General features: G+C 40.6%; 1 protein-coding gene across 1 annotated transcript; it reads right to left on the bottom strand.

Annotated features, from left to right (window-relative positions):
• Positions 1-139: 139 nt before the first annotated feature.
• On the bottom strand, positions 140-26,214 carry lpar1 (lysophosphatidic acid receptor 1). Its single transcript, XM_088281941.1, has 3 exons — positions 25,915-26,214; positions 12,848-13,593; positions 140-4,933 (listed from the first exon to the last, which is right to left on the bottom strand). Exons 2-3 carry the CDS (start codon positions 13,584-13,586, stop codon positions 4,617-4,619), a joined length of 1,056 nt encoding a protein of 351 aa, XP_088138067.1. The 5' UTR covers positions 13,587-13,593; positions 25,915-26,214; the 3' UTR covers positions 140-4,616.
• Positions 26,215-27,788: the final 1,574 nt, after the last annotated feature.

The raw sequence follows: 27,788 nt of genomic DNA, 5'->3' as shown, positions 1-27,788 counted from the left end.
TGTATTTCTTGTTCCGGTCCATTTGCATGAGGGAAGATTAAAGATATAAATATGAGACTTGACGCTGCTCGCCACTTTTTTCTTCTTTTAAAGATACCAGTGTAGTCATTGAGCACGAATAAAAAATACAACCCAACAATTCATTTTCTCCTTTTATTTTTGCTTCGATGAGGCCACTTGACATTTAATGATATTAGAACCTACAGGGAAGAATATGTGTGGAAATTGCGCTATAATGCAGACTTTTATTTGTCTTGAGATATTTCTATCATTTGACGTTGGAACAGGCAGTATAAACATTGAGGGGAGGCAAAAAGTATCGTACACTCTTACAAATGCCAAGTGTGCAGTTCAGTGAACAGTAACCAGGATGTGAACATATTAGATCATAAAGGTGCTTCTCAAAGGCATATTTTTGCATGGTTGAACTCTGGATTATCTGTATTCATGATGAACAAAAGCAATTTTGAGGCTAGCTTAAAGGGGAGCTGTAGAAAGCACAGATAAAGTAAGCAAGTTATTAATTTCAATCGTGTCTACCGGAAATTAATTAGAAAAGAGATCCCGCTGCAAAACCTCCTACAGTACTTTTGAACAGGATATAGAAATCAAAATGTACAAATAAAAGCACACTCCCTTTGGTGATTCAATTTGAATAAAATATTTATATACACACACTGTACATATATACTTACACTTATATACAAACACACACACACACAGACTCACTGCACTCGCACATGCTGCATGTTGTTGGTTACATACTATACAATGCTCTGCATAATTATCGGCACTCATGGTTTAAAACTTGTTAAAAACCTTCAAATCAGTTTTTTTTTTTTTGTTTATTGCTACTATCATACTGAAAATTGTAAAAATGTTTTACCAGACACCGAATCAAGCTATTTTCATGGCCATCTCAGTCCCCAGACCTCAACCCCATCGAACACATGTGGAGGGCCCAAAGAGGGGAGTGCGGAGGGGAAGACCCAAGTTGCTGGATGATTTTGAGAAATTGTGCAAAGACGAATGGAGGGACATCCCTCCTTATTTATTCTCCCGTCTTGTGTCACATTTTAAGGGTAGAGTAAGGGCTGTTTTGAGGTTGTACAAAGTACAAAAATCAGGAGTGCCGATAAATGTGGCACACAAGATTTGATGCAAAATAATTATTTCTTAATGAGAGATTATTTTTTTCCCTACCCAAATGATGCACTTGAATTAAAGGTTGGGTTTTCTGCTTTAAAATACTGTCCTATATTATTTTTATATTAAATCAGGGGTGCCAATAATTATGCAGGGGGCTGTATAGCTGGCATATCTTTTTTTTTTTTTTTTTCAGAAACGGACACAAAATATTGCAACACACAGCCAGAACACAAAGTAAAGAATCTTCGTCAAGGGCGCCAAACCATATTAAGCAAATATTATGGGATGTATTTCGAAGTTGATGTGACTGTTCATTCCGAGGCATTTTTAATTAGTGTGGTGATATGGTAACGTTCGGTAGTTACAGTATAAACCTTTAAGGTGACGTTTATTGTTGTGGTTACAACAGAGAGTGTTCCATACAGACGCAACGCTGTAAAAAAACTAAACAAAAAAAAACAAAACAGCCTACACTGTTAAAATGATCCTGACGCAGAAGCAGGGTTCAAACAGTCGTCGCTGTCAGCAACATGAATCCAAACACACAGACAAGACCTTCATTCCTTGCTGTATACTCTACTCTACTAAGACTGCAGTTACACAATCTAGTTGAAATACAAACGTGGCGTGAATAAATACATCTGGAAATGTAGTTTAGTTTGAAACCGTGTGCAGTCAACAAATCATCTCTTGTTGACTTGTTTCCATGCAGACTACGAAAGACAACTTGAAAAGAGGCTGCTGATATTTAGTGTCAGCCATGTAGTGGAAACAGAGCAAGTAAACACTCATATTAAATAGGGCACTCTTACTCACAGTTCTTAAAACGTTGAGCACGATTGAATTATTATTCCGTGTCACTTTTCCTGATTTTACAGTGAAGAGACGGCCAGATGACAAAAAGCCTTCTAAACAATAACAAAAAAAATCCTTCTAACTGCTGTCACTGAAGTTACTTCAAGTGAAGGGGCATGATAAAGTCAGACTAAGGCCGATGCACCATAAGAGAAGGCTGGAATCTTTCTCTACAGACCACAACTTCTGTTCGCTTCAAAACAGATAGACTCTGGTGAGCAAATTGTATTTACTACCACTTTTTTTTTATCCCGTCACGTGAAATAATACGTAACTCTTTAGTGCTTTTTGTCGCATGTATTTTTGTATTTGAAATCCAAAAGGACAAAACAAATTATGTAAACGTAGTTAGGAGAAAATTTGCCCATTTTGGGGTCGCTTGATGAACATCAAAATTGTGTACCCTCACCTTAAAGGGGAAGTCAACGCAAAAATGTTCCTGACATGAAAATGTTCTATGCAGGCCCACTAGTTGAAACATGACATTTTGATTCATATTGCGTTTGCGGAATATGAGTGAAGTGAAGTATTAACTTCACAAAACAGGTGAGCCGTGATCCCTAAACACTGAGCTGTGATGTCATTTTCAGTCAACAGAAATGACAAAATGGCCGCCTGCTGAGCTGGCTAAAAATGGGTAGATTTTGTGTCCCACAAATGCAACATTAATTTGAATGCCATGTTTAGACTAGTGAACACACAAGGAACATTTTATTAAAAATCATTTTTTGGGGGGGGTTGACCTCCCCTTTAACTGCAATGCAGTGCATAATGCAAGTACACTACAGGTACACATGTACAGTGACCCATTCAGCAAATACTGTAATCAAGCTGGAAACGAATCAACATAATTTTTTTCTCAATGAACAAAACTGTACTTGTTGGTATAAATGTAGGTTTTTAATCTGAATGTGATTTAACCTTTCGTTGTCAAGAACTTTAGAAATGCTGTATAGTATAGTAAACACATAATTGAAGTGGAACAGTAGCTATCGCCTTTACCATCACTTCATTCATAAAACACACTTAGGCATCTATGTACATGAAAAACATTACTGTGATGTGTAACATTCAATCTCTGGTCAAGAGGATACGTTAGCGCAACTCAGCTCTGGTGTTTTCCAAAAGCCGGGCTGTGATCTCATAAGAGTGACCTTTCCCCCAAATAAAAGGATTTCATTAAATGGATATTAAACATCAGGACAGGCGGGCTGAAGGACCTCAGATATGGTAAATTTCAAATTTAAGGCCTTCCCCGAAGCCACTTCACGGTTGCCATTTTCAGATGAATCATGACGTACATCTTGCTGATGATAAGATGCTTTTACTGTTTTTCGCTAATGTGACCTTAGGCCTCTTTTAATTCATGGACACAAAAACAAAAGATAACACACACACAAGTCATCGCATTTCATGTCACGAAATGCGGTCGGCTAGCGCAACAACAAGATGACCTTCACCCTCTTTCTGTGTTTTAGCCTGCGTGCTGTAAACTGCTAAACAACCTCCTCCCCTTCTTTGGTCAGATCCCAGAACAAGTTATCTTTAATGCCTTAGAAGGGAAACAAACAAGTTGGGATTTCTTGCAGCTATTTGACTGCATATTTCTTTTAAATTGGCGGACAGACTGAAGCTGTTCAGTTGATCACTTTGTGATGCTCCTTGGTATTCATATGTTTCTACTGCATCTGACTGTCTCACCAAGTTTGAGATTCTCAAATTCGATTTTAGTAGTTGGTGCATAAAATTAGCTGTTGTGTGTCAATCGGCGACGGAAATGAAAATAAGACAAGAGTCTGGTTACGATCTACAGGTGAGTCATCATATCGATGAACTAATCTTCAGTGTTACTGCTGCGCTGAGCTTTAGCTTCCTAACACATACGGATGACGTAATGGAAGCCATTTGGTCACAATGGACAAAATGCATTTTGTATCTAGAAGGCCTCTCAGTGAAGTAAGGCCCTTAGCCAAGACCAAACTGTCAAAAAAAAAAGTCTTTTTTGTTAGCAGGATACTTTTTGGTTCAGTGAGCATTGCATCAGACAAATGAACGAGCCTGTACCATTTTCAGTCAGGGGCGAGGGGTGAAGAAAAGTGAAATAAATTCGCATATCCTGACAAAATGCAATTTTACCTGCCACGTTTCTCGAGAAATGTAATTTTACCTAATCCTGCTAAATAAGCACAAAACGACAAACACAATCAAAACGAGTCTTGCCTTCACGCATTTGTGCTCAAGCACATGGAATACAAAGTTAGCGTAAACTGGAAGGAGGGCGGATGTTATACTGGCATTATCAGAATTTCACAGACGCAACAGTTTGTATTAGCATTGCCGATTGCAACACATTAAAACACAAATGGAAAATATGACCAGAAAAAAAAATAAAAATACGAACAGCATTTCAGAGTCATTGAGGTTGTCTGATCGCTTATCATCCTTCGGAATTAGTGTTCTCCCGTCGTCCAACACGAACGCGTCCATCTTCCTTCCACAGTCCCTCACACTACTTCACATCACGTTTGGAGTCGCTAGATCTTCTCATAAAGCTTCTCACCTTCTCCCAGTCATTATCTCTCACGCAGAGTTCAGCCATTCACCTTGAGCTTTTACACCACCGAGTGTTCGTTGTTGTGATGGTGATGCACGCCGCCGCCGAGCACCGTGTGGTTGATGGACGACGCCGATCGGTCAGACCCCTCCGCTGCCGTCCCGTTGACGTTCTCCTGCCGCTGGCAGCACAGGATCTGCCGAAAAGTGGCGCTCATCTCCTTATCGCGGTAGGAGTAGATGATGGGGTTCATGGCGGAGTTGAACTCGGCCAGAAGCAGGAAGAACTTCTCGTAGGTGAGGACGTTGCAGCTGGCACAAAAGACGTCGAGGAGAAGGATGACAAGACCTGGTGTCCAGCAGATGATGAATGCCCCTGAAGAGACACGAGTAAGAATAGATTACTTTGAGTTACTTGGAAGGCAACAATCCACCCATTTTCTGTATTTGGCCGTTTGTGGGGGATTATTGAAGTTTATCCAAGGCGAGGTAGGAACTCCCTGGCCAGCCAATCGTAGGGCATATATAAGCAACATTTTCACATTCACACTTATGGGCCATTGAAAGTCTTCAATTAACCAAAGAGGTATGTTTTTTTTAATTTGTGGGAGGAAGTCGGAGTAACCAAAGAAAACCCACATAAGCACAGGGAGAACATGTAAACTCCTCACAGGAAGGCCCGAGCCGAGATTCAAAAAATGAACCTGTCGATTGTGAGGCAGATGTCACGATAAATTCAGGGTACTGCCTGAAGGCAAACAAAAATAAAAAATCTTCAGCCTATTCAGATGTTGGCATGCATTACGATGTACTGTCACAGGGTGCAAAAGTGCCAAATTGCAAACACCAAATGACATTTAATAAATGAATCATTTTAACATACACAGTAAATTTTGTTGAGTATATTTTACTCTAAAAAGACTAAACTTGGTCACAGTAAACAGAATAAAATTTGAGTGTAAAATATTCAACAAGGTTAAATTTAATTGTTATTATTTTACCGTGTATAGCGTAATATGATGTCACCCTTTGATTAATTTACCTGATCAAAGTAATCTAATCAAAATTAACTTAAATAATTTTGCTCAGATAAGTAATATTTGAAGCTTGACATTTCATTGCACTTAAAAGAAAAAAATAATAATTCCCAGTATGGTAAAACTGCAGAATACATTTTGTAGTATACATTTTACGATAAAGAAACTTTATTTGGCCTCAGTAAACTGTATAAAATATGAGAGTAAAATATTCTGCATTACAATTAATCTTGGAATTTTATTCTGAATATTTTACTCTCAAATTTTACCCTACTTAACCAAATAAAGTCTTTTTAGAGTCAAATGTGCTCATCGGAATTTACTGCGTGACCTAACAATACTTGACAATAAATGCAGGCTTCCAAAATCAAAGCTCTATGTCAACAACCAAAAATGTCAGTTGCACAACAAGTTATCCCCTGAAATAAATAACTTAGTAACATCAACTTTACTAGAACCAAAAAGTATTAAAGCCACATGTAAATAAGTTTCAAAATCATCAAAATGACTGCATGGCATTTGCAACGTCACCCGACGATGTTTTGTCGAATTTCATCGTCACATACTTTTCCTGAGTAATTTCGATGACAAGTTTGATTGATGTTGCAGAGCAGTGGCCTCTGAGTCATTCTTCATGAATGTCAAGGTCAAGTGTCGAGAATTAAGTCTACAGAAGCCATTTGTCCGAAATTCCACTAAACTCCCGCGCACAAGAAAAGTATTGACGAGATATGAGGACAGCAAGCGCCTTGATGGGCGAGCCCGCCTGTTATCTGTTCGGCTTTTGCAGCAGGCAGCAGCTGCAGCGAAAGGACTTGACCTCACTTCCTGGCAATGCAGGCTGATCCTTTGGAGTTTGTTCGTTTTCTAGAGTGCCTTACGCCCAAGCTGTCCGAGTCGTTTGTTTCAACAGGCATCTCTGACACCAAGCCTTGATGCGAGAAACATCCAGCTAGTATATCCGAGTAACAAGAAATACGGATTTCACTGTCATACAAACAATGTGTCACGCTTACATCACTAATATAATTTCTTTTTTTTTTTTAAGGAGTACAAATAATATTCCAATCATTACTTCGGTAAAAACGAAATGAAATGGTCTTAAAAAAAAAGAGCAGAAAACTCCCCCCAAAAAAAAAAATGAAAAGAAAAACAAAATAAATCCAAAGAAAAATCACGACGAGCACACTTAACAGCCAGAAAGTCAGAGATGCGTCTCAAAGTCGTTTTCGCTCAAAATCACATGTGAACGTTCTTCACAAGGATAACGACACAAATTGGCCTCAAACATTGACCTCACTGTTACAGCGGATTCCACAAAAGTCGTTTCTGTGCATGAAGGAACGGGTTAATTTTTTCGGCGGACCAAAGTGAACCCTGTTGCCTTGTCACTGTTCGAAAATGTCAAGTATAGGGGAAAGAAACCGGAGAAGCAGAGCAGTCAGAGGAGAAATGTAAATAAACACAGCTCCGTGGCAGTGACTGGAAAATCTTGAAATGTCTGGAAAAGTGTTTTGAAACTTTCCAGGTCTTGTCTGGCTTTGTGACAACAACAAATTCAGATAGGGGGGGGGGCATTGCACTTGGTATTATTTAACTTGAGCACTCATATGAATTAAGGATGTTGTACTTGGGGCTGAATCAGATCACTTGATGAGTGAGGATGAAATTTAGTCTTACTGCTGTCCGATAAGCATTTTTTTCAAGCGTTGCAAGTTGCACTTGGTTATTCGGAAAGTGTTTATTTTGAAGGCCATTATCCTAATTTTTCTTAAGACGAAAAAAATATAAATAATATGGATCAAATGCTTCCATATGGGTACAAGACAAACACGTGCGCAGCCAAACACGTGCCAGCACATTATTACATAATCATTAAGTGATGCAATAAGACTTCAAATTCATGCGGAAACATTTGGCTGCATGCTCAGCCTTACAGCGCACATTTTTAGTTGACATTTTCTCTTACCAGAGAGGCCCACAGTTGCGTATTTGCAAGGCCATTGTTCGATAATGAGTCAAACTGTTCCCCTCGTTTTGATTTGAAAAATGTGCCTCTTCCCTTAAGTAATTGGTGGATTTGGTCTCATGGAAGACAAAAAAATGGGAAAAATGTGACGTGTCAAAACAATGTTGTTGTTGTCTTTGAAATGTCATGAAATTTCATCCAGACATTCATTTTGTATAATGCTCGCCTTCTTTTGGAGTTGTTGGTGAACTGGGCTAAATTGTGTGTAGCTGATTTGGATTATTCCGCAATGCGGGTTACAGCAGGTGCTGCAGACGGATTTAAGTGTGTTTCTTTTTTTTTTTAGAATTAACCTTAAAGTAATTTATCAATGTGATTTCACCCCCATCCATCATTCTATGGAATATCTGCAATTTTTTCTTCCTTATCCAGTCGAGTTTCACAATTTTCTATAGTACACATTAACTATTACCAACCCCATTTTTTTCTTCAAAACATTCACTTAGCCTTGGCCAAGCACGGTCATGCCTAACTTACAGCAATCTGCCTTTATTTCCCCCCTCTCTAAATCTTTCTTCCCCTTTAACCTTCACTTTCTGTGTTTACCCCGTTCTGTGATTTCCTAAGGCAGCAATCATCCGAGGTCGTGACCGTGATGCCATTGAAATAAAGCAGTCAGCAAAATCCATTACTGTGTGTATGCTTCTGAAATGGCTCTGCGGTTTCCCGTTTGTCCCCAAGAAAGACTTGTTTTTGCTCTCCCTTTCTCCACATCACTTCTTCCACACATACACACTGGAGATTACATGCAATCACAAAAGGTTGCTCGGTTTTCGACGATGTGAGTAAAGTGAGCTAATGCTTAGAGAAGAATACCTAAGACTGCAAGAACAGTGACTTCTTTGAAATGGTAATAAAGAATGTTTCTGCTTCAGTGTAACAAAAACACGGTTAATGTCCAAAATAGGATTAGCTGGCAATTGCGTAGATATTTTTGGGAGATTTCAAATGTTATTTTTCTATTTTAGGCTGACTTGAAATTGAAAGTACTTGAAAACATCAATCCACCCATTATCTGAACCGCTTCTCCTCACAAGGATCGGGTGTTGGAGACTATCCCAGCCGTCTTTGGGCAGTAGGTGGGGTACACCCTGAACCATCCATGATCACACTCACCTAAGGGGCAATTTAGAGGGTCCAATCAACCTACCATGCATGTTTTTGGAATGTGGGAGGAAACCAGAGTACCCGGATAAAACCCACGCAGGCACGAGGAGAACATGCAAACTCCACACAGGGATGCTAGAGCCGCAATCGAAACCTGCAACTCTGAACCGTGAGGCCATTGTGCTAACCAGTCAGCTACCGTGCCGCTGCTTGAAAACAGTGAAATAAATAATTACAGATTTTTAAAATGTATTCATTTGACCAGTCATCATCAGTACATGAAATATAAAGAAGGTCAGAAATGAAAAAAGCACTGCCGTGCTGTGGTACTGATTTGGCCCTTGAGCTCAGCAACATTGTTAGAAATGATTAAAATTAATTTATTGGTTGGATAAACAATAAGAAAGATTAAAATATAAGTTGAGTTACATTGCACAGAAAGCTTCAACTGGAATTTTCTTTTCCTTTTTCCTTTTAAACAATCAAATCTAATCTGATCGTGGCGTGCTTACCAGTTGATTTGTCAAATTTCTGTAAACAAATAAATAAAATAAAAAAAATAAATAAATAAATAAATAAATATATATATATAAATATATATATACAGAGGCGTTTTCAGTTGCATCACAGGATGATTATGGTATTCATTCACCCAGTGAATCCCAATAAAGCTTGGATACTTCAGTAGTGAGTAACCGTGTTTCCATAAAAGTGAAGAAAAGCCAATTGGTTGGAGAAGCCGTTAATGATACATTTCAAAGGATATTATATTTTATATCTGCAAATTAGTAACTTAGACATGCTTAAACCAAAACCATAAGGACGCTATTGTGCCTGATTAAAAAAGCCACACAGTGAACAGGAATTTACTGCAATATACTTAGGCTATTTTGGTAGTAAATAACAGCTCACAAGTTGTAGGATTACTTTATTTCCAAAAAAAAAAAATGCAAACGCGATTACAGGGTGTGCAACTGACGCATGCTTAAATTCTTAAGCACAAACCATAAGGACACCATTGTGCCTGATTAGAAAAGCCACACTGTGACAGAAATTCCAAGCAATGAGAGCTTCAACCACAAGGCATACATGCATGCACGCACACAACAGGTGACGGAGTGAGCTTCATACCAGTGTTTCCATTCCGACATTGGACGGCAGAATTTGGCTCGTCGCCATGTCCGTAAGAAAGTGGACACACTTCAAAACATCAAAAGACCACATGTTCTGATGCTCTTATCATGCATCCAACACTCAAACAATCGAGAGAATTCATTCACACAGGGGCCTCCGCATGAGCCAACACCTGACGCACAAACCACACGCATGGATGGAGTCTTTTGTAGGACAAGCAACAAGAAAACAATCATCTAAGCTGGTGTCACTCAAACTTTTTTTTTTTTTTGCCCCAGTTGCAATAAGACCGGCAGCTGAATGCACTTAGAGCAAGGGTGCCCATTAGAGTGAAAGTGCCTCGTTAGGAAAACATGAGTACTGATAATAAAATAAAGTGCTCTGAAAGTACATCTGAGAGCCGCAACTCAAATGATTAACACTCACGTTCAATGAGATAGCTTCTTTCACATCTTTTTTGACCGCTCACTGTCCTGTGCGTAAGACTAAACCTAATATGCATGTTTTTGGAATGGCAGGAAACCAGAGTACCCAGAGAGCATGCAAACTCCACACAGGAAGGCTGGAGCCATGACCTCCGCAATGTAAGAAGCACGTGCTTGCCAGTCAAGCACAGCGGCGCCCCAATTGTATATTGTGTCATTTGTCATCATACAAAAATGACAAAGACAATGAGTGCCGTTGCCACCATAATGTATTTAGGAGATAAAGTTCGTCATCATCTATTTGTTTGTACTTTTCTTCTTTTTTGTGTCTTAAAGCAGTCTATTTGGCACCAGGCTTCCTCTTACAGGTCAGCGTTGGTACTACAATTGACATCTGGTTTAAGGGAGAAACGTTGTATTAAAATGCCCCCCCCCCCCACATAGTTTGCTCTCGTCCCTTGATTTGATTTTGTATGTGTGCATAAGCATATCTCGACTGAGGATACAAGATCATCTGTCTGTGGTTAAACTAATCAAGTGGTTTTGAGTTCCCATCATTGGACAACATTACAGCTGCATTAGAGTTGATGTGAAAGAAGCAGATCTGATGTCCCACAGTTCTATATAAAGCCAAAAGAGTTGTGGAAGGGCACGGCTACATCATATGTCTCTGCTTATGTATGTGTTTAAGTTTGCAAAACCAACTTTGGCCCAATCGGTTCCCATTCTTTCATTGCTTCAGAGACAGAAATCTGTCATGGATGGCTTGAAAGCAGCCTGGGAGGAACAAGCAGCGAGGTTGGCAGGGAAACAGCCATCATCTGGCCGACAGATGGGAGAAGCATGACAAGACATCTCTGAGGGGCATACTGTCAAAACATTTGTGAACACCCCCCCCCCCCCCAAAAAAAAAAAGGTGAACACCAGCAAAATCCAGAGCTCAATAGCCACGTTTGGCAACTCTTCTGAAGACTGAAAGACTTATGAGCATTGTAGTTCTACTTTGGCTGAGTTATCGTGGGAATAAAAAAAAAAAAAAATTTGCGTTTACAATCAAGGCGTCAAATGGATGTGATTAAATGTGTTGTAGAAAAAAAATAACATCATTGCAATGAAAAGGAGTTTTCAAAAAATGCGGCTTAGTGTCAGAACTGGAACGCAAACCCCTGGCAGTTGTAACACATTACTATTATTTCTCCCAATTATATAGTTATGTTAAAACCAGTTATTTGAAATTCAACATCAATTTGAATCGGTAAGTTGTTAACAGACTGTAAGGAGCTTTGACGCTGTCCCTATTCTGTAAAATTCTCTCTCAGTCTCAGCTGAGAGGAAATCGCTCATCGGAATTTAGAACATGGCAGTGACACTTGCGCTGTGTAAGCCAACCACTAGATAAAGTTTTTTTTTTTGTTAATGTTATTCATGCTATTATTTGATATTTATGGTCATGCGTTCTCACTGTATATTGGCAACACAAGTTACCAGTAAATTCCTGCCCACAACTTCAAATAATCTCATGTCCTTGAGTTGAAGGTGGTTGTGTACGGCAAAGCGTGTCAGGGTCACAGCTGCCCTACCATCAACAAACACCTGAATCCAATCAACATTTTCCAATTTCTTAGCAACACAATTTCCCACCTCACAGAATTCACAAAATCACCTATTTCTATCCATAGTTTTTGGAGATTGTGACAAAAGGATGGGATCTCAAATTGCATGGAACCTTCTGCTGTTTATTCTAGGACCAACACATCCTGCTTCAAACGACCATCATGCACCGTCCCCACAATTTATATCAATTTATCTTCCACTCAACTCACTGCGTTTGCTAGAGAGCTAGGTTTTGGAAAAACTGGAAGAATCAATCACGAAATAAACTATTGCACAACCAGAGAGTGGGAGACTTATCTCTATGGAATGTTTGGATGTTAAACAGTCAGACTTCACACACTGCTCAGCTGGAAAATGAGTCAGGCAAAATTAGAACACAGCCTTGGCAATTTACATTGCCAAAGCGTTGAAATGTCACCTTACATAAATGTGACTGAGTATAAAGCGTTAAGTATATCATGTCACCATATGATGTCGGAGTTACAGTAAAATCATATTTAGAACATTCAGTAACCACGCAATACACAGTTGAGCCTATTATAGCATTTGACGATTGCACTAAAAGAAAATTGGAGGATTAGAAATAAAGATCTAAAATTTTAGATAACGTTCATATAAATCTGATTCTATTAATCTCTGCTTACATTTTCAAATAATCACTTCTAAACTACTCTTTGGAAATCACAATTCCCCATCACTGGTGTGCTATTTTTACAACAGGCCCGCAGGCTACTTATGTGATCCTTGGAGGCCACCTGGTGCCCTCAGGCTCTATGTTGATGACCCCTGCACAAAGACAGAACTTCTTCACTCAAAGTTCTTCCATTTAAGTCTTATGTACAACACTAGTTTATTTCTAAAACCCATTGAGTGCTCCAACGAATCCACAAAATCCACCTTAGTGGCTAACAACCAAATGATGTAAACGGGAGGAGGATGCTTACCCAACACAATCACCACGGTTTTCAGCAGCGACATCATTGTGTCTTTGTTACGTCGTGGCCCGGAGCTGTGGCGTGACATCCTCATTGTCCTTTGGCGCACATAGACAAAGATGTGGGCGTACAGCGTCACCATGACAACAAATGTCACCAGGTTAAAGACGGCCCAAAAGACCAAGTACGAGTTGCTATAAAGCGGTGCCATGTTGGAGCATGACTTGATGCTACAGATACAATTCCAGCCCACACTTGGAATAGCTCCCATGACGATGGACATGGTCCAGATTATGACGATGACAACCACCACACGGCGGTTGCTCATGCGTGTGTGCAGCTGCATGCGGAATACTGTGATGTGGCGTTCGATGGCGATGGCGAGAAGGTTTGCCACCGAGGCTGTCAGGCTGGTGTCAATCAAGCCTTGCCGGAGAAGCCATGTTGAAACAGTCAGACGCCTCGTGTTTGGTCCCGTGTTGAACATCAAGTAGAAGTAGGCCAGTCCAGCAAAAAAGTCTGCAGCCGCCAAGTTAGCCATCAGATAGTAGATGGGGAAGTGGAATCTCCGGTTGACATAGATGGCGATCATCACCAGGAGGTTGGCGAGCATGATGAAGATGCAGACTGTGATGCCCAGGCCCATCACCAAGCGACTGACCGTGTTCCAGTCAGTGGCCAGATACTTGCCACTGCGGTTGTAGAAGAAGGCAATGGTCTCATTGTAGTAGCACTGCTCCTCATCCATGATGCTTCTGAAATGAAGAGGATGCCTTATGAGTCACTTATAATTAGTTCTGTGCATGCCTGAAGAGCAGTGGACTTCCATAATGCAGATCTCTGAAACCAGAACTTGAGTCTATACTTTTGGTATATATATATATATATATATATATATATATATATATATATATATATATATAATATATATATATATATAAATATATGTCAGATTTATGGGGACTATGGCAGAAATGACAACAGCAAAAACAAACTGTATGGGAATTCCTAGAAAATAAATAAAATAAGCTCACTGCAAATATTCCTTGTGTAGTTTCACATTTGGACTTTTGCAATAATGTCATCACCAGAAAATTCATGTGCATATTTAAACCCCGGCATTTTTCTAAGTTGGATCAGTTTGAAATTGTTCAGGGATGGAGTAATGGAACAAGATCAGATGGAGGTATAGACGGAGATGCTAGGGGAGAACGTCAAGGGGCCACGCAGTACTCACATTTCTGAAACAAGGAGAGTTAATGTGCTTTCAGAATCTTGCGTTATAATCCAAATATTTGATTTAACTCCTCCACATAATAAAAAAGGAACAGTATAAATCCAGGTACTGTTAAATATGTTCAAAGAAAAAACAACTAAAACGTGACATTTTAGTGGGAGTTATGTTTTACGTAAATGGAAAATGTATTTGCCGTACATGAAAACGTCAACTGTTCAATGAAACATAAAACTCAGCGGTCACATTTTACTTTGACGTCTTTTAACAACTGAACATCCACATGACACTTGGTGAGAACCGCTGCTCATTGTTCAGACTGAAGTTATGCTTTTTCTCCTTCAAAATGAGATGAGAGTCCAGTAAACAGCATTTAATTTGCTTCACAAAGCTGTGACAGAAATTGTAAGCACAATAAAACAATCATTCCGGATTTAGACTGCATGACAGAATCTTACCGTATTTGTGAGTGCACTTCACATAAAGAAAACAGTTATGGATTTAACGCGTAAAGTGGAGCTTAGTATTCAGTACGGATATGGACTGTAAAGGTTCAAGAACGGCTTTTACCAGCTGTATGTGTGTGTCTGTCGAGGGTGATGAGACTTTGCCTCCCCATCTGGTCCAGTTTAATGGGTGTTCCGGTTTTGGGGGAAAAACAACTCAGAAACTGAGAAAGCTAAGCAACAGTAACAGGACACTTTGAGTGAACTCACGCACAACCCACAAACACAAACAAACAACGCCGGAAGATTTGTGTATTTTGTGTGTGTGTTTGTGGGTGTGTGTGTAATAAGACAAAGCCATACGGTTCTATTTCGGGACCAGTGTGAATCCGGCGTGGCGTATTGGAAGCTGGTTCGACATGATGTTGCTCATTTTGCAGATGCGCGCAGACTGGCGGATCTGCGAGAGGGAGGGTTGCACTGTTGTCGGACTGATCACGGCTGACTTCAAACATGGCCAACCAAAGCAGCGTTATTCCTTTCAAATGTGGCGTGTTATGGCCTTCTCAGACTACACAACTTTTTTGTCTTTCACGACAGTCGTACTGGCAGACTATAACATAAAATGGTTCTGTGTGTCCAGATTTTTGTGGTGGTGGTGTTCGTGAAGCGTCCCAGACGCCAGCACAAAATCGGGCTACATTCATGTAGAATCAAAATGTTTGATGACCGCAGTTCACATATTTACGAATGAAATGCATCTCGTGAAGACCAGCTGCCTCGAACACTCCTCCCTACAGCACCGGCCCGTCCAGCTTGGCTGAAACCGCTCTGCCAAATCGGCCAACACGTGCAGCGAACCATGCGCTGATCTGAAAGATCAGGATCTGCCGACCTTTGCGCCAAGCCACAAATGCGTTGTCTACCAAAATGAAGCCCTGAATAGCTTATCCCAGAACCAGAATTTGTTTCGAAATAAGGCTTACAGTGCTGAAATGTTAACTCAACAAACTTCAAGACTGTAAAGAAAACATTTTGGTGTTGTTTTTGGAGGGGAATCCTCTCTCTCTTAAACTCCACTCATCTGTAAACAAAAAGGACAGCCCCCACCCGCCGCCCGCCTCTCTTCCCCCACTTGGACTCAATTTTGTAAATACTTTCCTCATTAAAAGGCACAATAATGAGGCCTTGTTGAAAGGCATGGAACTCATACACCACTTGTTTGTTGCATATTCACAGCAAAAGTAACCAAAATCCTCAAGGTCCTGATATGTTACGTCAAACAGTTCGACGTTTATCTTCAGGCCATAACACAATTCCTGAATGGATTTTCTCTTGCCCACATTACACTATAAAGTTCAAATGTAGCTCAATTATGAGTAAAAATCCAAGCCAAAGACAATACGGTACTGACCAATATACTGGCTGGGAATGTTGGCAGCATACCACAATCTTGTGTCCCGCAGCCAAAACGGTGCGTGTTAGGCATGGCGGTCCACCAATGATAGTAAAGGCGTTCTAATCAATTAAATAATCTTTATTCATGTTTGTTTATGAGTCCAGTTTCCCAGTTGGGCCAAAAGGATGGTCTATCGGCCGTATTTGTTTGGGATGGACGTGAAATCCCAGTTCATTCATTGACTTAACAAATGCTACAAGCACAATAATACACACATTGTTAAATAAGCAGCAATCACACGCGAGTACAGATTTCATGTTGGATGTTGGAATTTCAAAGCGCAGGAAGCATAGACATCCTCATCAGTAGAACGGAGTGGTTCCTGGACATTAACGGCCAAATGAGTGGCCGCAACAATAGGGACACCTGTTAAGTACTTTTACTGACATCAATAAAAGTGCTGCAGCCAACAATCAGTCTTTACAAAGACAACAATGCCCCTTGTTTTATTGTGAACGTCACAGGCGGATTGAAATATTACAAACATGTTGGATATGCAGTTTGACGCCAGATGGACAACTGCCATAATGAAGATATTGTTAAATAAAAACCTGCCATACACATTGAATCCAAACTGTGAGTCTTATACTTAATTGTGCAATTACGCTTCACAAAACAAAGCAAATTGATCGATATGTCAGATACTTAACTCGGAGGGGAGGGAGGGGGGAATATGCAACCTTCCTGTAAATTGCACTTGTTGTGTCTCCAAAGGGAGTCGCGCCTTGGCCATTAAAAGCGCTGAAAGTTGACGCTGAGTGACAGCAGCAGACCTAATGCGTGATAGATCCATAAGGAGGCGGAGTCTACGACTACTACCACGGCAGATGAAAGCCCATCTCGTCCACTTGTCATCTGTGGGTTACGGCCATTAAGTATCTGGAGGGAGCAGTTAGCTTTAAGATGCCTGAGGCCAGTTGTCAGTATTCAAGTGGAAAAGGAAGTTGCAGTGACATCTGAGTGCACTTTCCATTTTCATTCATACTTGGCGCCTGTGCTGAGATATACTGGTATTGTGTGTGCATGGGTGTGTGTTTGGACGCAACAATTGGAGGGTGGTTTGTTTTAGATGGATCAATCACTTTGAGTTGGACTGAATGTTTAGCGTGCGAGAACCCGAGAAGAACATGAAGAAAAGCGTGAGTGAGTGTGTGCATACACTGAACCCGAGGTGTTAAAGACAGAGAACAAAATGCTCACTGTGCCCAAGTGTGTGTCGACACACTCGTTGCATGCTTGTTAGTGATGTGTGATAACGTCTGGCTGTGTGGGGAGAGAGAATAAAGTGTGTGCGTGTGTGTGTGTGTGTGAGTGTGTGTGAGGGGGTGGGTGAGCCGGACAGGCGAAAATGAAAGGACCACCCACAAATTGCATGAGGTCATTTTTTAAGCATGCACAAGTCCTTAACAGTGGAATCTTGGAAGTCAAACATGGCCTTTTGTGCAATTCCAAATTGAACAAAAAAATTTGGGGAGGAACATTTTATTGCTTCCCACAGAACCCCAGAGTTCAAAAGGCCATGGTGCACGAAGTTTGTTTTTTTTTGTTGTTTTTTTTTTTCTCCACAGCAGGGTACCAGAGACAAAGAGATAAAGTGATAATAACCATAAAACAAGGAATTGGAAGCGGTTTAGGAACGCGACATATTTAAACATAGCACGTCATTAATATGAATATTTTGGTGTGAGTTGATTTTTTTTTGTGTGTGTAAAAAAAGACAAAATAAACAAATAAAAAAATACCCCAAATGTATTCTTGCACTAAATTTTGGTTTGCTGTTCAGTCGTTTTGTGCCATCCTTGAATGGCCATTTTGATGCAAGACCCCTTTGGTGCATTTGTTTTCTTCAAATCCTGTTGAATAGAGAATCTTTTATACGTGAATTGAGAAATGTATTGTGAAAGATCGAATATATTGAGATAGCATACTTTGCCCATATCCTAAATGTTCGTCATACATCTGGTTAGGAAGTATGTGGTCCGATATGTCAGTGATCGCTTACATTTATTTATCCCCATTTCTATATGTGGCCCCACCCAGGCAGCACTGATGTGAAATTTTGGCCCCTTCCATCATTTAAAAGGCCCATTCCTGACGTCGATAATTCATTCCGCCAAGACATTTTGAATCAGTACATGCTTGCAAAAGTCTGACGCCAGCATTCTTGTGGAAGAAACTGTGACCCATCAAACACCTTTTGGGTGAACTACAACATGGATTGTGAGTCAAGCCCTTGGTTTCGTTCCAAAGTTTTCCTTGTAGACTTGAGTCATCAAAATCTGCAACTGAACCAGCTCTGTGTGTTCCATGTTTTATACGAATGTTCTTACTATATCAGAGCTAACTTCCAGACCTTTCAGAAGTCTTAGCTCCGCTTGGGGAAAAAAAAGGGGTTTCCATAAAAATCCAGAGTTTATGAGGCTCATTTCAACAATGCTGAGGATAAGCATCATGAGTACGAGCTGGACTAACTTTGTCAGCTTTTATTAAAATTCAAAAGGGAGCGAAGAGGAGCGGAGGCACATTATTTTTAGACTGGGCCCTGATTCCGCAAGTTTGCATTTCAAATATTTTCGCAGGGTTCATGACTATCCGGAGTGAGCGAAATGTCCAGGAGGGGGCTGCACATGGCACACCTGGATCAAGTCTTGTAATGTGGCAGGTCTACCGCCAGTTTTTCTTGCAGTCACAGATGAACCTTTGACTGCGAGTCTAATCTGCAAATTCCATTGCCACTGAGTGGATAACATTCTGGATGTATGACAAGTGTAACTGAGAATTGGAGCCATATGTCTTCAATCTTTTTATTGACTTTGTGTATTCTCAGCCTTTTGCCTTCATTTGCTCTGGTTTGTCTAACCTTGTGATCCCTTTGCAAGGGCTTGCCTCACTCCTCACTTATTGTTTACGTTGTTACCACGGGGGTGGTTTCAATGCTACATTTTTTTTTTTTTCGAAATGCAGATTAGAAATGATTCAGACTAATTCTAATCTCATGTCTAAATTGATGAGTGGTTTTCAAACAAATTTAGGTTAAGACCCCCGAAACACAAGCAATTGTCAATGACATGGCCAGGCAAGGATGTCACAGCTCAGACATTTTTTCCTGATCCATGGGAGTGGAGTGGTCTGAATCAAGCTTCACTTTCACTCGGTCGTCGTCTTGCGAACAGTCAAAGCCATCGAGTTCCCAACTGTTCTCCATCCTGCTCATAATTCATCTAACACCTCTTTATACCATTAACTCCAGCTTGACATGCTGCATGTGTCAATCTTCTCCTTCCTATTTAACTTTCTCCTTGTGTTTCCTCCTTCTTCCACTCTGCTACTCCAAATCCTCACCCCCGGTCCACTCGGCCTGTCACACAATGTGCGCATTGTTCACATTCCCCCACTCCAGAAAGCCAAGAAACGGCGACGTCTAACAACCCAGAATGCACACAAACACCGACACACACATACAGTACGTACATACAGGCTTTTCATTCTCTTGATCCCAGTGCACGTAAACCACACGCGTACACCCTCACACTCACACATAGGCTCGGCTGATTAGCGGCAGAGCCCAGCACAAGGGATGGATTGAAAGTCGGAGGTGAGTCATGAGTGCCTGCAACCGCGACGGGATTCACAGCTCGTCATGGTACGATACCCCGAAACACGTCTACCAGCTATTACAACTACTTGTGGCTCCGGCTTTAAATAGTATGTGTGAACAGTAGCTAAATGTGGTCAAGAGCGTTTCTTTTGAATTGAAGCTGGAAAACCGTCCTCAGCGTATTACAAGAATGGATTATTCATTCATTATATATCTTTGCTGCTGTGTTATCTTTATCTTTATCTTTATCTTTAGTCCATCAACGACACTCGTGTCTCATCTCAAATGTCAAAAGGAATAACAAGATATTTGAGGAATTCTGATGAAAGCAGAGACAAAAGAATGAACATTTGCTTTTGGTGTGTCCAGAGCCGCTAAAAGTGTTGTCTAATTTCTCAATAAAAAACAACCCTTTAATTTAGCTCCACATTTTTTTTTTCAAGGAGCTTGGAAAAGCAGAGTGACAGCTGCGATCTGACCAATGAAGTTTTTGGAGAAGCCAATGACGAACCCTTTTATTTTGCATTTCTACTTTTTTTGCTTCGGTGATCAACTTGATAGAGGACGGTACGTTTACAAGCAAAGCTGCTCTGGAACGAAAGAGAAACCTGTGAAATTACATAGTCAAGCTTTTGTTGAAGACATCCAGGCCACAATAAGCTTTTGCTGTTGTGTTCAACAAATATTGCGTGGACCGCATTTCACGTCCAAGCTCAGTGTCACTTGTGGTGACAATTTTTTAATTCAGAACTCACAGTTTTAAACCCTCAGAAGGGCCACCCATTAAAAAGCGGTCAACAGCATTCTGTCTGATCTCTTCTTGTATTGACTGACTCCGTTCAATATCTGTCAACAAAATGAAACTCTTCTCCTTGAATTTTGTCATTTTGCAGTGCAGTGTTGTGTCGCTCTTGAACGATTCATTCAGAAAGAACAAATCTTTCCGGCGAACGTGAGTGATTGGATCACTTCCTCAAGTGATTCGTTCTTCTCTCATTTCATTTGAGCTAAGCCAGGCGCATGTCATCAATCATTGCGAACGACCAATCATCAGCCAGGGTCAGATGGAGGAGGAATTTTACCGAACATACTGCCACGCTATTGGCATTCACAAAAGAATCAGTGTGGTAACTTCCCGTTCACAAATGATTCAGTGAGTCAACGTGCTGCTTTTCCCCGCTCGCCGACAATTCATCGACAATGACGTCATTGGTATTTTACAGCGGCAATGTTTTTGATAGAAATAATAACAATAATAAAAAAATACTGCAACATCAAAGTGGGCACAAGTTTTTTTTTTTTTATTTACTCGACAGGGGGTGTTTTTACAAACGATTCGGTAAATGAATCGTTTGAACGATTCTTTCTGATGAACTGATTCTAATGATTCAGTTCACTCGAAAATACTATGCAGAGGGCCACTCGCCATCGCATGACGCAGCATGCAAAGAAAGACAATCAACAAGCCTGCCATTGTTGTCCCAGGACAGCACAATGTGATGGATTCAAGCCCATAAAAGTATCACGCTGAAGGAAAAGTGCTGCTTTTGCATTGTTTGTAAAATGTCCCATGATAAAACAGCACAGAGCTGGCGTGCAAAGTAATAATTACACAGCCTCATGGGAATTTGACGCAAGTTTCAGCATTATTATGAATTGTTCCAACTGAACTATTTTTGTGGGAACCTGTACATTATTATGACAAAATGTACTTTGTAGTCATTTCAAAGCAGTTTGGGAACAGTGGATAGCGAATATATTTGTTGATTTATTTTCACCACACATAATTAAAAAGCTACAACATATCAATTAGCAGAACCAGGCAGTCCGTCCCGGGACGGAACGGTCCGACCCTCCGGCCTGACGGCCATTTTTGGGGCGGGGTGCGGACGGTGACAAAATTCAAAAAAGGGTTTGAACGTGGTCAGGAGCCAACAATTTCTATGAATGAGGCCGGATGGGTACTGAGATAACGGCCGGAGGGCGGGGGACTGACCTGCAAAAAAGGGTCAAGTGCCCAGCAATTAGGTACAACACTGCCATCAAAAACGGACTTCAGAACATTCGGAAGAAGATGCTCAAATCCCATTAAAATGCCACTGAAACAATTTCCCCAAAACACTCCACACAAACATAGAGATTTACAACTGCAAAACATAAAGAGTGAAAGCGAGACGCTGCACAGAGCCCAGATGAAAACCTGCTCTTAGCAAGACAAGACAAGATATGATAGCGAGTGTACTCCCCCGACGCAGAGTCACACCCTAATTGCCAGTTAGAGTGAGAAACGGCAGAAGCCATCTGCATTGTGATCCATTCTGAATGGCCACATTGTGACAAGTCAGCATCTCCAGAGATTTTAACACCCCCTGGGTTAAAATAAACCCCACTCTATGTGTAAACTTTAACGGCAGTTTAATGTCAGTGTGTCATCTCGTCTTTGAAGGAACAACTGGTGGATTCCAAAGATTACATAACCAAAACTTGGGAGTCAGAGTCAAATGTTTCAGCCAGGGATCTGCTATGAATCGAGATTGCTTTCAGGAAATGTCGACATCTCCCTACATTTACATAAAATAATCGTGAGTTTACACCTTTCAGACTAACTTTGCAAAATGAAAAAAAGAGAAGACAATCAAGGGTCTTCTTGTCTGGCAATGGAATGTTCCTGGCTAGCTGGTCCAATTAGCTCACCTCAACCGGTCTGTCAGTCAACATGAGTTTTTCATGTTGGAGTGCAGAGCAAGTGCAAACAAGCACATCACAAAGTCCTTCGAGAAAAGGGAAAAGCGGGATCATCACATCACTTCAGAATACACAAGTAGTAGATTTTCAAAAAGGCTTTTTTTTCAGGGCTTTACAGCACATGTCTCTCGATGCGTGAAGCCACTGAAGTGCTTTCTTACCAATCGTTATGTGCTAAACAGTAAATCTTTGCTCATTTTTCTAGGAAAACCACACTCAAGAACGGCTTCGACTTCTTGCAAGATGTCTAATCTTCGCAAAGATATTCGATCATTTGATTTCAAATCCGAGAAGCAGCACTTTCTGATTAATGTGACTGTTTTAATGAGGGGTCTTCAATCCTGTTCCTCAAGGGCCAGCCGGTGTCCTGCCTGCATCCCATCTCTCTCTTGCTGCAACGCACCTGAATCAGATGATCAGAATCATTATCTAGCTTCTGCAGTCCTTGCTGATGATCTGATCATTTGAGAGAGAGCGAGAGATGGAAAACAGGAAGGGAAGCGGCCCTCGAGGAACAGGATTGAGGACCCCTGGTTTCAATCATGAATGAGAACTGCCTATTCTTTGTCCTGTTGAATCTTTTCCAAATTTGTCTGAGCAAAATGAAGATGATTTGTGACTTGGTGAGTGGTTGAAAGAAGAAAAGCACCAAATTGGCCTTGGACAAATTTATTGTGTCGTTACCAGTAATAAGTTCATAAAATTTGTCTCAGACTAGGGCAAGTAAGGGAGAATCATGTGACACACTACACGCATATTACATTACACACCATTTTTTTAACCAACTTGATATATACACCTGATGAAAAAAAGTACTTTGAATGTTCCGCTACACAACTAACTGGTTTCGCAGTAAATTGGCAAATCAGAGGCACAGGATTTATTTGGCTTTTCTTTTTTTTCATCCAAAAATCACAGAAACAGGACATTGGTGTTTTGAAATGCCCGGTCACACAGCCGTTATGGCTTCACGCTATGGTTAAGATATTAAGATGAGGGCGACAATTGCCAAAAGCTAGGCATGATAAATCTTGATCAAGAATGCTAAATGTGATCTCGTTTTAGGATTTCAATTTCTGGGGAAAAATGACCAGGGTGGCTCTGTAGAGATGGCTGTATTTATTGCACGTCATCCCTTTGCTCAAATTAAACGCAATTTAAGATGCTAATTTTGGCTCTCAATTGCTTCTTCACACAACCACGTTTATCACTTCCATGTTTTTGTTCTCGCTCTCTCATTCGAACCCTTAGTTAAAGTACACGCAACAACGTTACAAGATTTCATTCCGCTCCGAGTGCAAATATTTTAATTCCATACAGGTGGTACTTGACTCGGTTAGGGATAATTAAAGAGACAGACAAAAACCCACTTCTGTCCTTTTTCAAAAACTGCTCGTCCTCCATCCCAAGTGCTGTATTCTTTTAAAGGGATCGCTACATATCGAGAATTAAATGCGGGTGGGTCTGAATATGCTATAAAAAAATATGTGATACAAAAACAATTTTGGTAATGAAAATGTAAAATGTGTGCTGAACTAAAAAATGTTCACAGCAGCAAACGCTGAGATGATTTTAAGTAGACCAATTTAACTAATTTGTTTTAAACTTTCCTACATTTCACAACAAAGAAATAAGAGTTTACACAATGGGTGTCTACATTTACCTTTTTTTTAAGTTTTCCCAACTCAAATAACTCTTTTAAAAATACAAGTTGTGTACTACCTGCATGAAGGTGAAAGCAATATGCACTTTGAGATGAAGAATGGTTGGAATGCTAGTCTTTCGTCAAGGAGGAGGAGGCTTGGAATAATAACAACACAGATGTTTCAAGGACTCGCATTTTTTTTTTTGACGGATGTAAGAGCTCACGTCAGGAAACATGAAACAGTCACCTCAAGAAGAGACAATACGTCTTTGCAAGGAACCGTTTGTTTGACCGAGAGTGTCGGAAGTCAGAGATGAAATGCTCCCGTCACTTTTGCTTTTCTTTGAACAGGAACTCTTTCAAGTCGAAATTATGTCAGTGCAGCTTCTCTGGTTACCAAGGCAACCGGTAAGCTCCTGGGAACAAACCCTCTGTCATATTTTGACCGCGGGACTGTCATATCCATGGGGATGCATCCACATAGGATGGATTATCTTGAGTCAGGTTTGCCACAGTTAAAGTTGGACAAGCTACAAAGTATGACTGTGAGCTTTTGGTAATTGTAGGGCGGAGTCTTTTCATTGAATCCTCGACAATTTATAAGAGGAGAAATAGTCCGCAGCCAACAAATCAATGTTGACATTCCAAGTGAAAGGAAGGTTGGGAAGGTGACGGTAATCTCCATAATTAAAACATCTTGAAAAAGCACTGACCCTCACCCCGAGCCAAAGTGTAAATGCTTTTCACACTCTGCCATAGTATCAAAGACCCCCTGAGGGTTGTGGTCATAGGTGGTAAGTAAACAGTGCCCAGACACACACGCCCATTCAAAACTATAATAAAAGATATCAACTATAATTAAAACATAAATTCATACAGAATTCTCATGGTTGCTCGGTATAATATGGATAATATTGCTTTATCCATATTCATTTCAATTTAAAAAAAAACAGAACACAGAACACACACATCACACAAGTCTCTTTTGTGTTAATGTGAAGAGACTCATCTCTGGGGCAGAATGCCATGTAAATACTAATCTCCCTCAACACATTTTGTCCTGCATAATTCACGTGAATGACGACATAATTTCGTTTTGAGGTGAAATACAATGTAGTCAAACTTTTCAAGATGACAGTTAATTATGTTAAAATCCGATTAAAACTTCTACTCAAGCACTAGAGAATACATTATAAATACTTTTAAAATAAATACTCCATTTTTATCTGCAATGAAACACAATCCTGACTGAATTCAATCTTAAATCACATTGACCGTCTTCAGTTCTTCAAAACAATTCTTCTCCAGGCTAACATTGAACATTGTTGCGCCAATTTGCCTCATTTGACTTGACTATGCAAAGGTATGCCGCCTGGCCACAGCTTGATGCTGAGATCCATCTTCCAGATGATGGGGAGTCCGGACAGAAAAGCTACACTAACACATCCTGATCTTGTCTTGAAAAGTGTGCTGACTCAAGTGGTTATGACGATTAAAATGTAAGAGATTTTTTATTGTTTTAGGCGGGGACAAGGGGTGGGGGGCGGGGGGGGGGTGTTAAATTTATAACACAGTCTTGAATCCAGACTTACATGCCTGTTTAGGTGATTAAGAACAGTTATCTGGTTCCACGCTCAAGATCCCAGCCTCCGTGGCGCAATAAACCCCTCACTGCTGTTCCCCTTCCTCTTAACTGCGCACAAACGTGCGGAATCAATCCAAATTACGGAGCAATGTCACATTGAGGCATCTGCTTATGTCATTGTCAAACAAGCCTTTATCAGAAAACAAATGCTTGCCAAGCACGTCTACGTGGCAGGTATGCTTATGTAAAAATGCCCACATGCATAAACAGAGCCACGGAAGGTCAGAACCAAATAAACTAGTTTTTCTGCTTTATTAATTTAGAGCATTAACAATTAGCCCAGTAAGACGTATGTTATACTTACAATGTTTGTTCCCAGTGAGAGCAGTAGAAAGATGGTTGAGTGTGCTTCCCGAGAGGCTCCGAGATGTCCAGACCCAAAAAGTTTGATTTGGGAAAACCTGAAATTCCTCCCACGGAGTATACGAACTCGGGCTGCACTCCTGTCAAAGCGGCGAGGTGTCAATATCCAACATGTAGACAGGCAGTCGCATTGTATGTCCAAATAAACGCGCAACACTTGTTTTTCCTGCGGAAACTTGCAGTTGTTCTTCCCACATGAAGTCGCTAGATGCTCTCCTCCTGGTGCCTGGCGCGCCGCTCTCCCAGCGTCTCTCTCTCTCTCTCTCTCTCTCTCTCTCTCTGTCTCTCTCTCTCTCTCGTCCTCGCTCCTTGATGCGTGCGCGTGCGCTGCAGGAAGGGAACTGTCTGCGTGTGACGTCACTGACACATGCGCGCGGCCTCACTGTGGAAAATGACGGCTAAATAAACGGACGCGCTCGAGTTTGCTGCAGATGTGCAAACAAACATAAAATTTGAGAGATTTGTTCTGAAACTGTTTGGAAATTTGATCATTCCGAAATATGTGCAAACGTGCTTAGTATTTAATCCTGAACAGAACTAATTCAATAAATACATAAAGTGGGACTTGGATGCATAAAGACGCACAAAAAAGGACTGCTAAATTTTAGGAAGTAAACAAAAAAATCACTGATTGTCGAGTTAATGTCCTTATATTATAACACAATTTAGTTTGACTCAATCGAATCAATAAAGGCACGGGTGACACAAAATTTCTTAAATGGACGTAATTATAATGTCTCATCCTGTTGATTTAGGTCCTCTGGCACCTTATCGAAAGCCAACAGTCTCAAATTTGCGTTTTAAATTGGACAGAGCTTCTTAAATGGGCCAGTAAATTGCCTCTGTTGTTAAATCCATCTTTTTGTCTTTCTTAGACAGCTGTGCCTTCATTACATCTCGGCTGGATTACTGTAATGTAAACTTTTTTTTTATTTTGGACTCAATGCTGCTAACTGGAGCTTGTAGGAGGGAGCACATAACTCCAAATTCTGGCCTTCCTTCACTGGCTCTGGATACATTTTAAAGTTCATATAAAAATGATTTTACTTGTCTATAAATCTCTAAATGGTCTCACCCCACCTTACTTATCTGAGTTCCTCCATCGCTACGTACCTCCCCGGTGCCTCAGGTTGGCGGGCCAGACACTTGTGGACGTACCGAGGACTATGTGAAGCCTCAGAGGAGATTAAACGTTAGATATAACCCCATTCTGTGCATGTTTAAAAATATCCATTCGGTGTAATTTAAATATTGTCAATAGTAAAAACAATGCAACTAAATATTCTTCAAGCCCATTCATCCATTATCTGAGCTGCTTCTCCTCACGAGGGTCACGTGCGTGCCGGAGCCCATCCCCACTGTGGACTGGTTGCCAGCCAATTGCGGTATTCTTCAAGTCAAATATCAAAATAATATAAGCATCGTTTCAATGAATGTTTCATAGTACACTAACAGTACACTTGAATAAGCTCTTTTTAGGGAGGTGTGGGGGAGGAATTTCCTAAAAGTGCCCAGCATTTGCAAGTTGTTCTTTTTCCCCCCATGTGCTTAATTGGAAACACATTTTTTTTTCAGTAACTTGTTAAGCGAGAGAAACAGGAAGGGAGTGAGGTCTGGAGTGAAGGAGAGAGAGGGAATAAGAGACTCGAAAGAGAGACCATATTCTTTACCTATTAACCTTCGATATATTATCTTCAAAATATTTCCTCCTGTCTGACTATGTTGGCTCTGCTTGTATGCATCCCATTGATCCTAAGACATGGTCTCGTATTCAATTTCTTATTCCATGAGAAAGTATTTGCCATAGGACATAGT

This window comes from Idiotropiscis lumnitzeri, chromosome 18 (assembly GCF_059441095.1).
Source record: "Idiotropiscis lumnitzeri isolate Australia: NSW breed Sydney's pygmy pipehorse chromosome 18, RoL_Ilum_1.0, whole genome shotgun sequence".
NCBI classification, from domain to species: domain Eukaryota; kingdom Metazoa; phylum Chordata; class Actinopteri; order Syngnathiformes; family Syngnathidae; genus Idiotropiscis; species Idiotropiscis lumnitzeri.
The sequence above is the reverse complement of the archived record's forward strand: the minus strand, read 5'-3'. Positions and strand labels throughout refer to the sequence as shown.

Excerpts from the sequence above, each read along its gene's own strand:
- lpar1 (XM_088281941.1), bottom strand. The coding sequence starts at position 13,586 with ATGGATGAGGAGCAGTGCTACTACAATGAGACCATTGCCTTCTTCTAC. Across the intron at positions 4,934-12,847 it reads AACCGTGGTGATTGTGTTGG|GGGCATTCATCATCTGCTGG; the intron begins GTAAGCATCCTC and ends GTGTCTCTTCAG.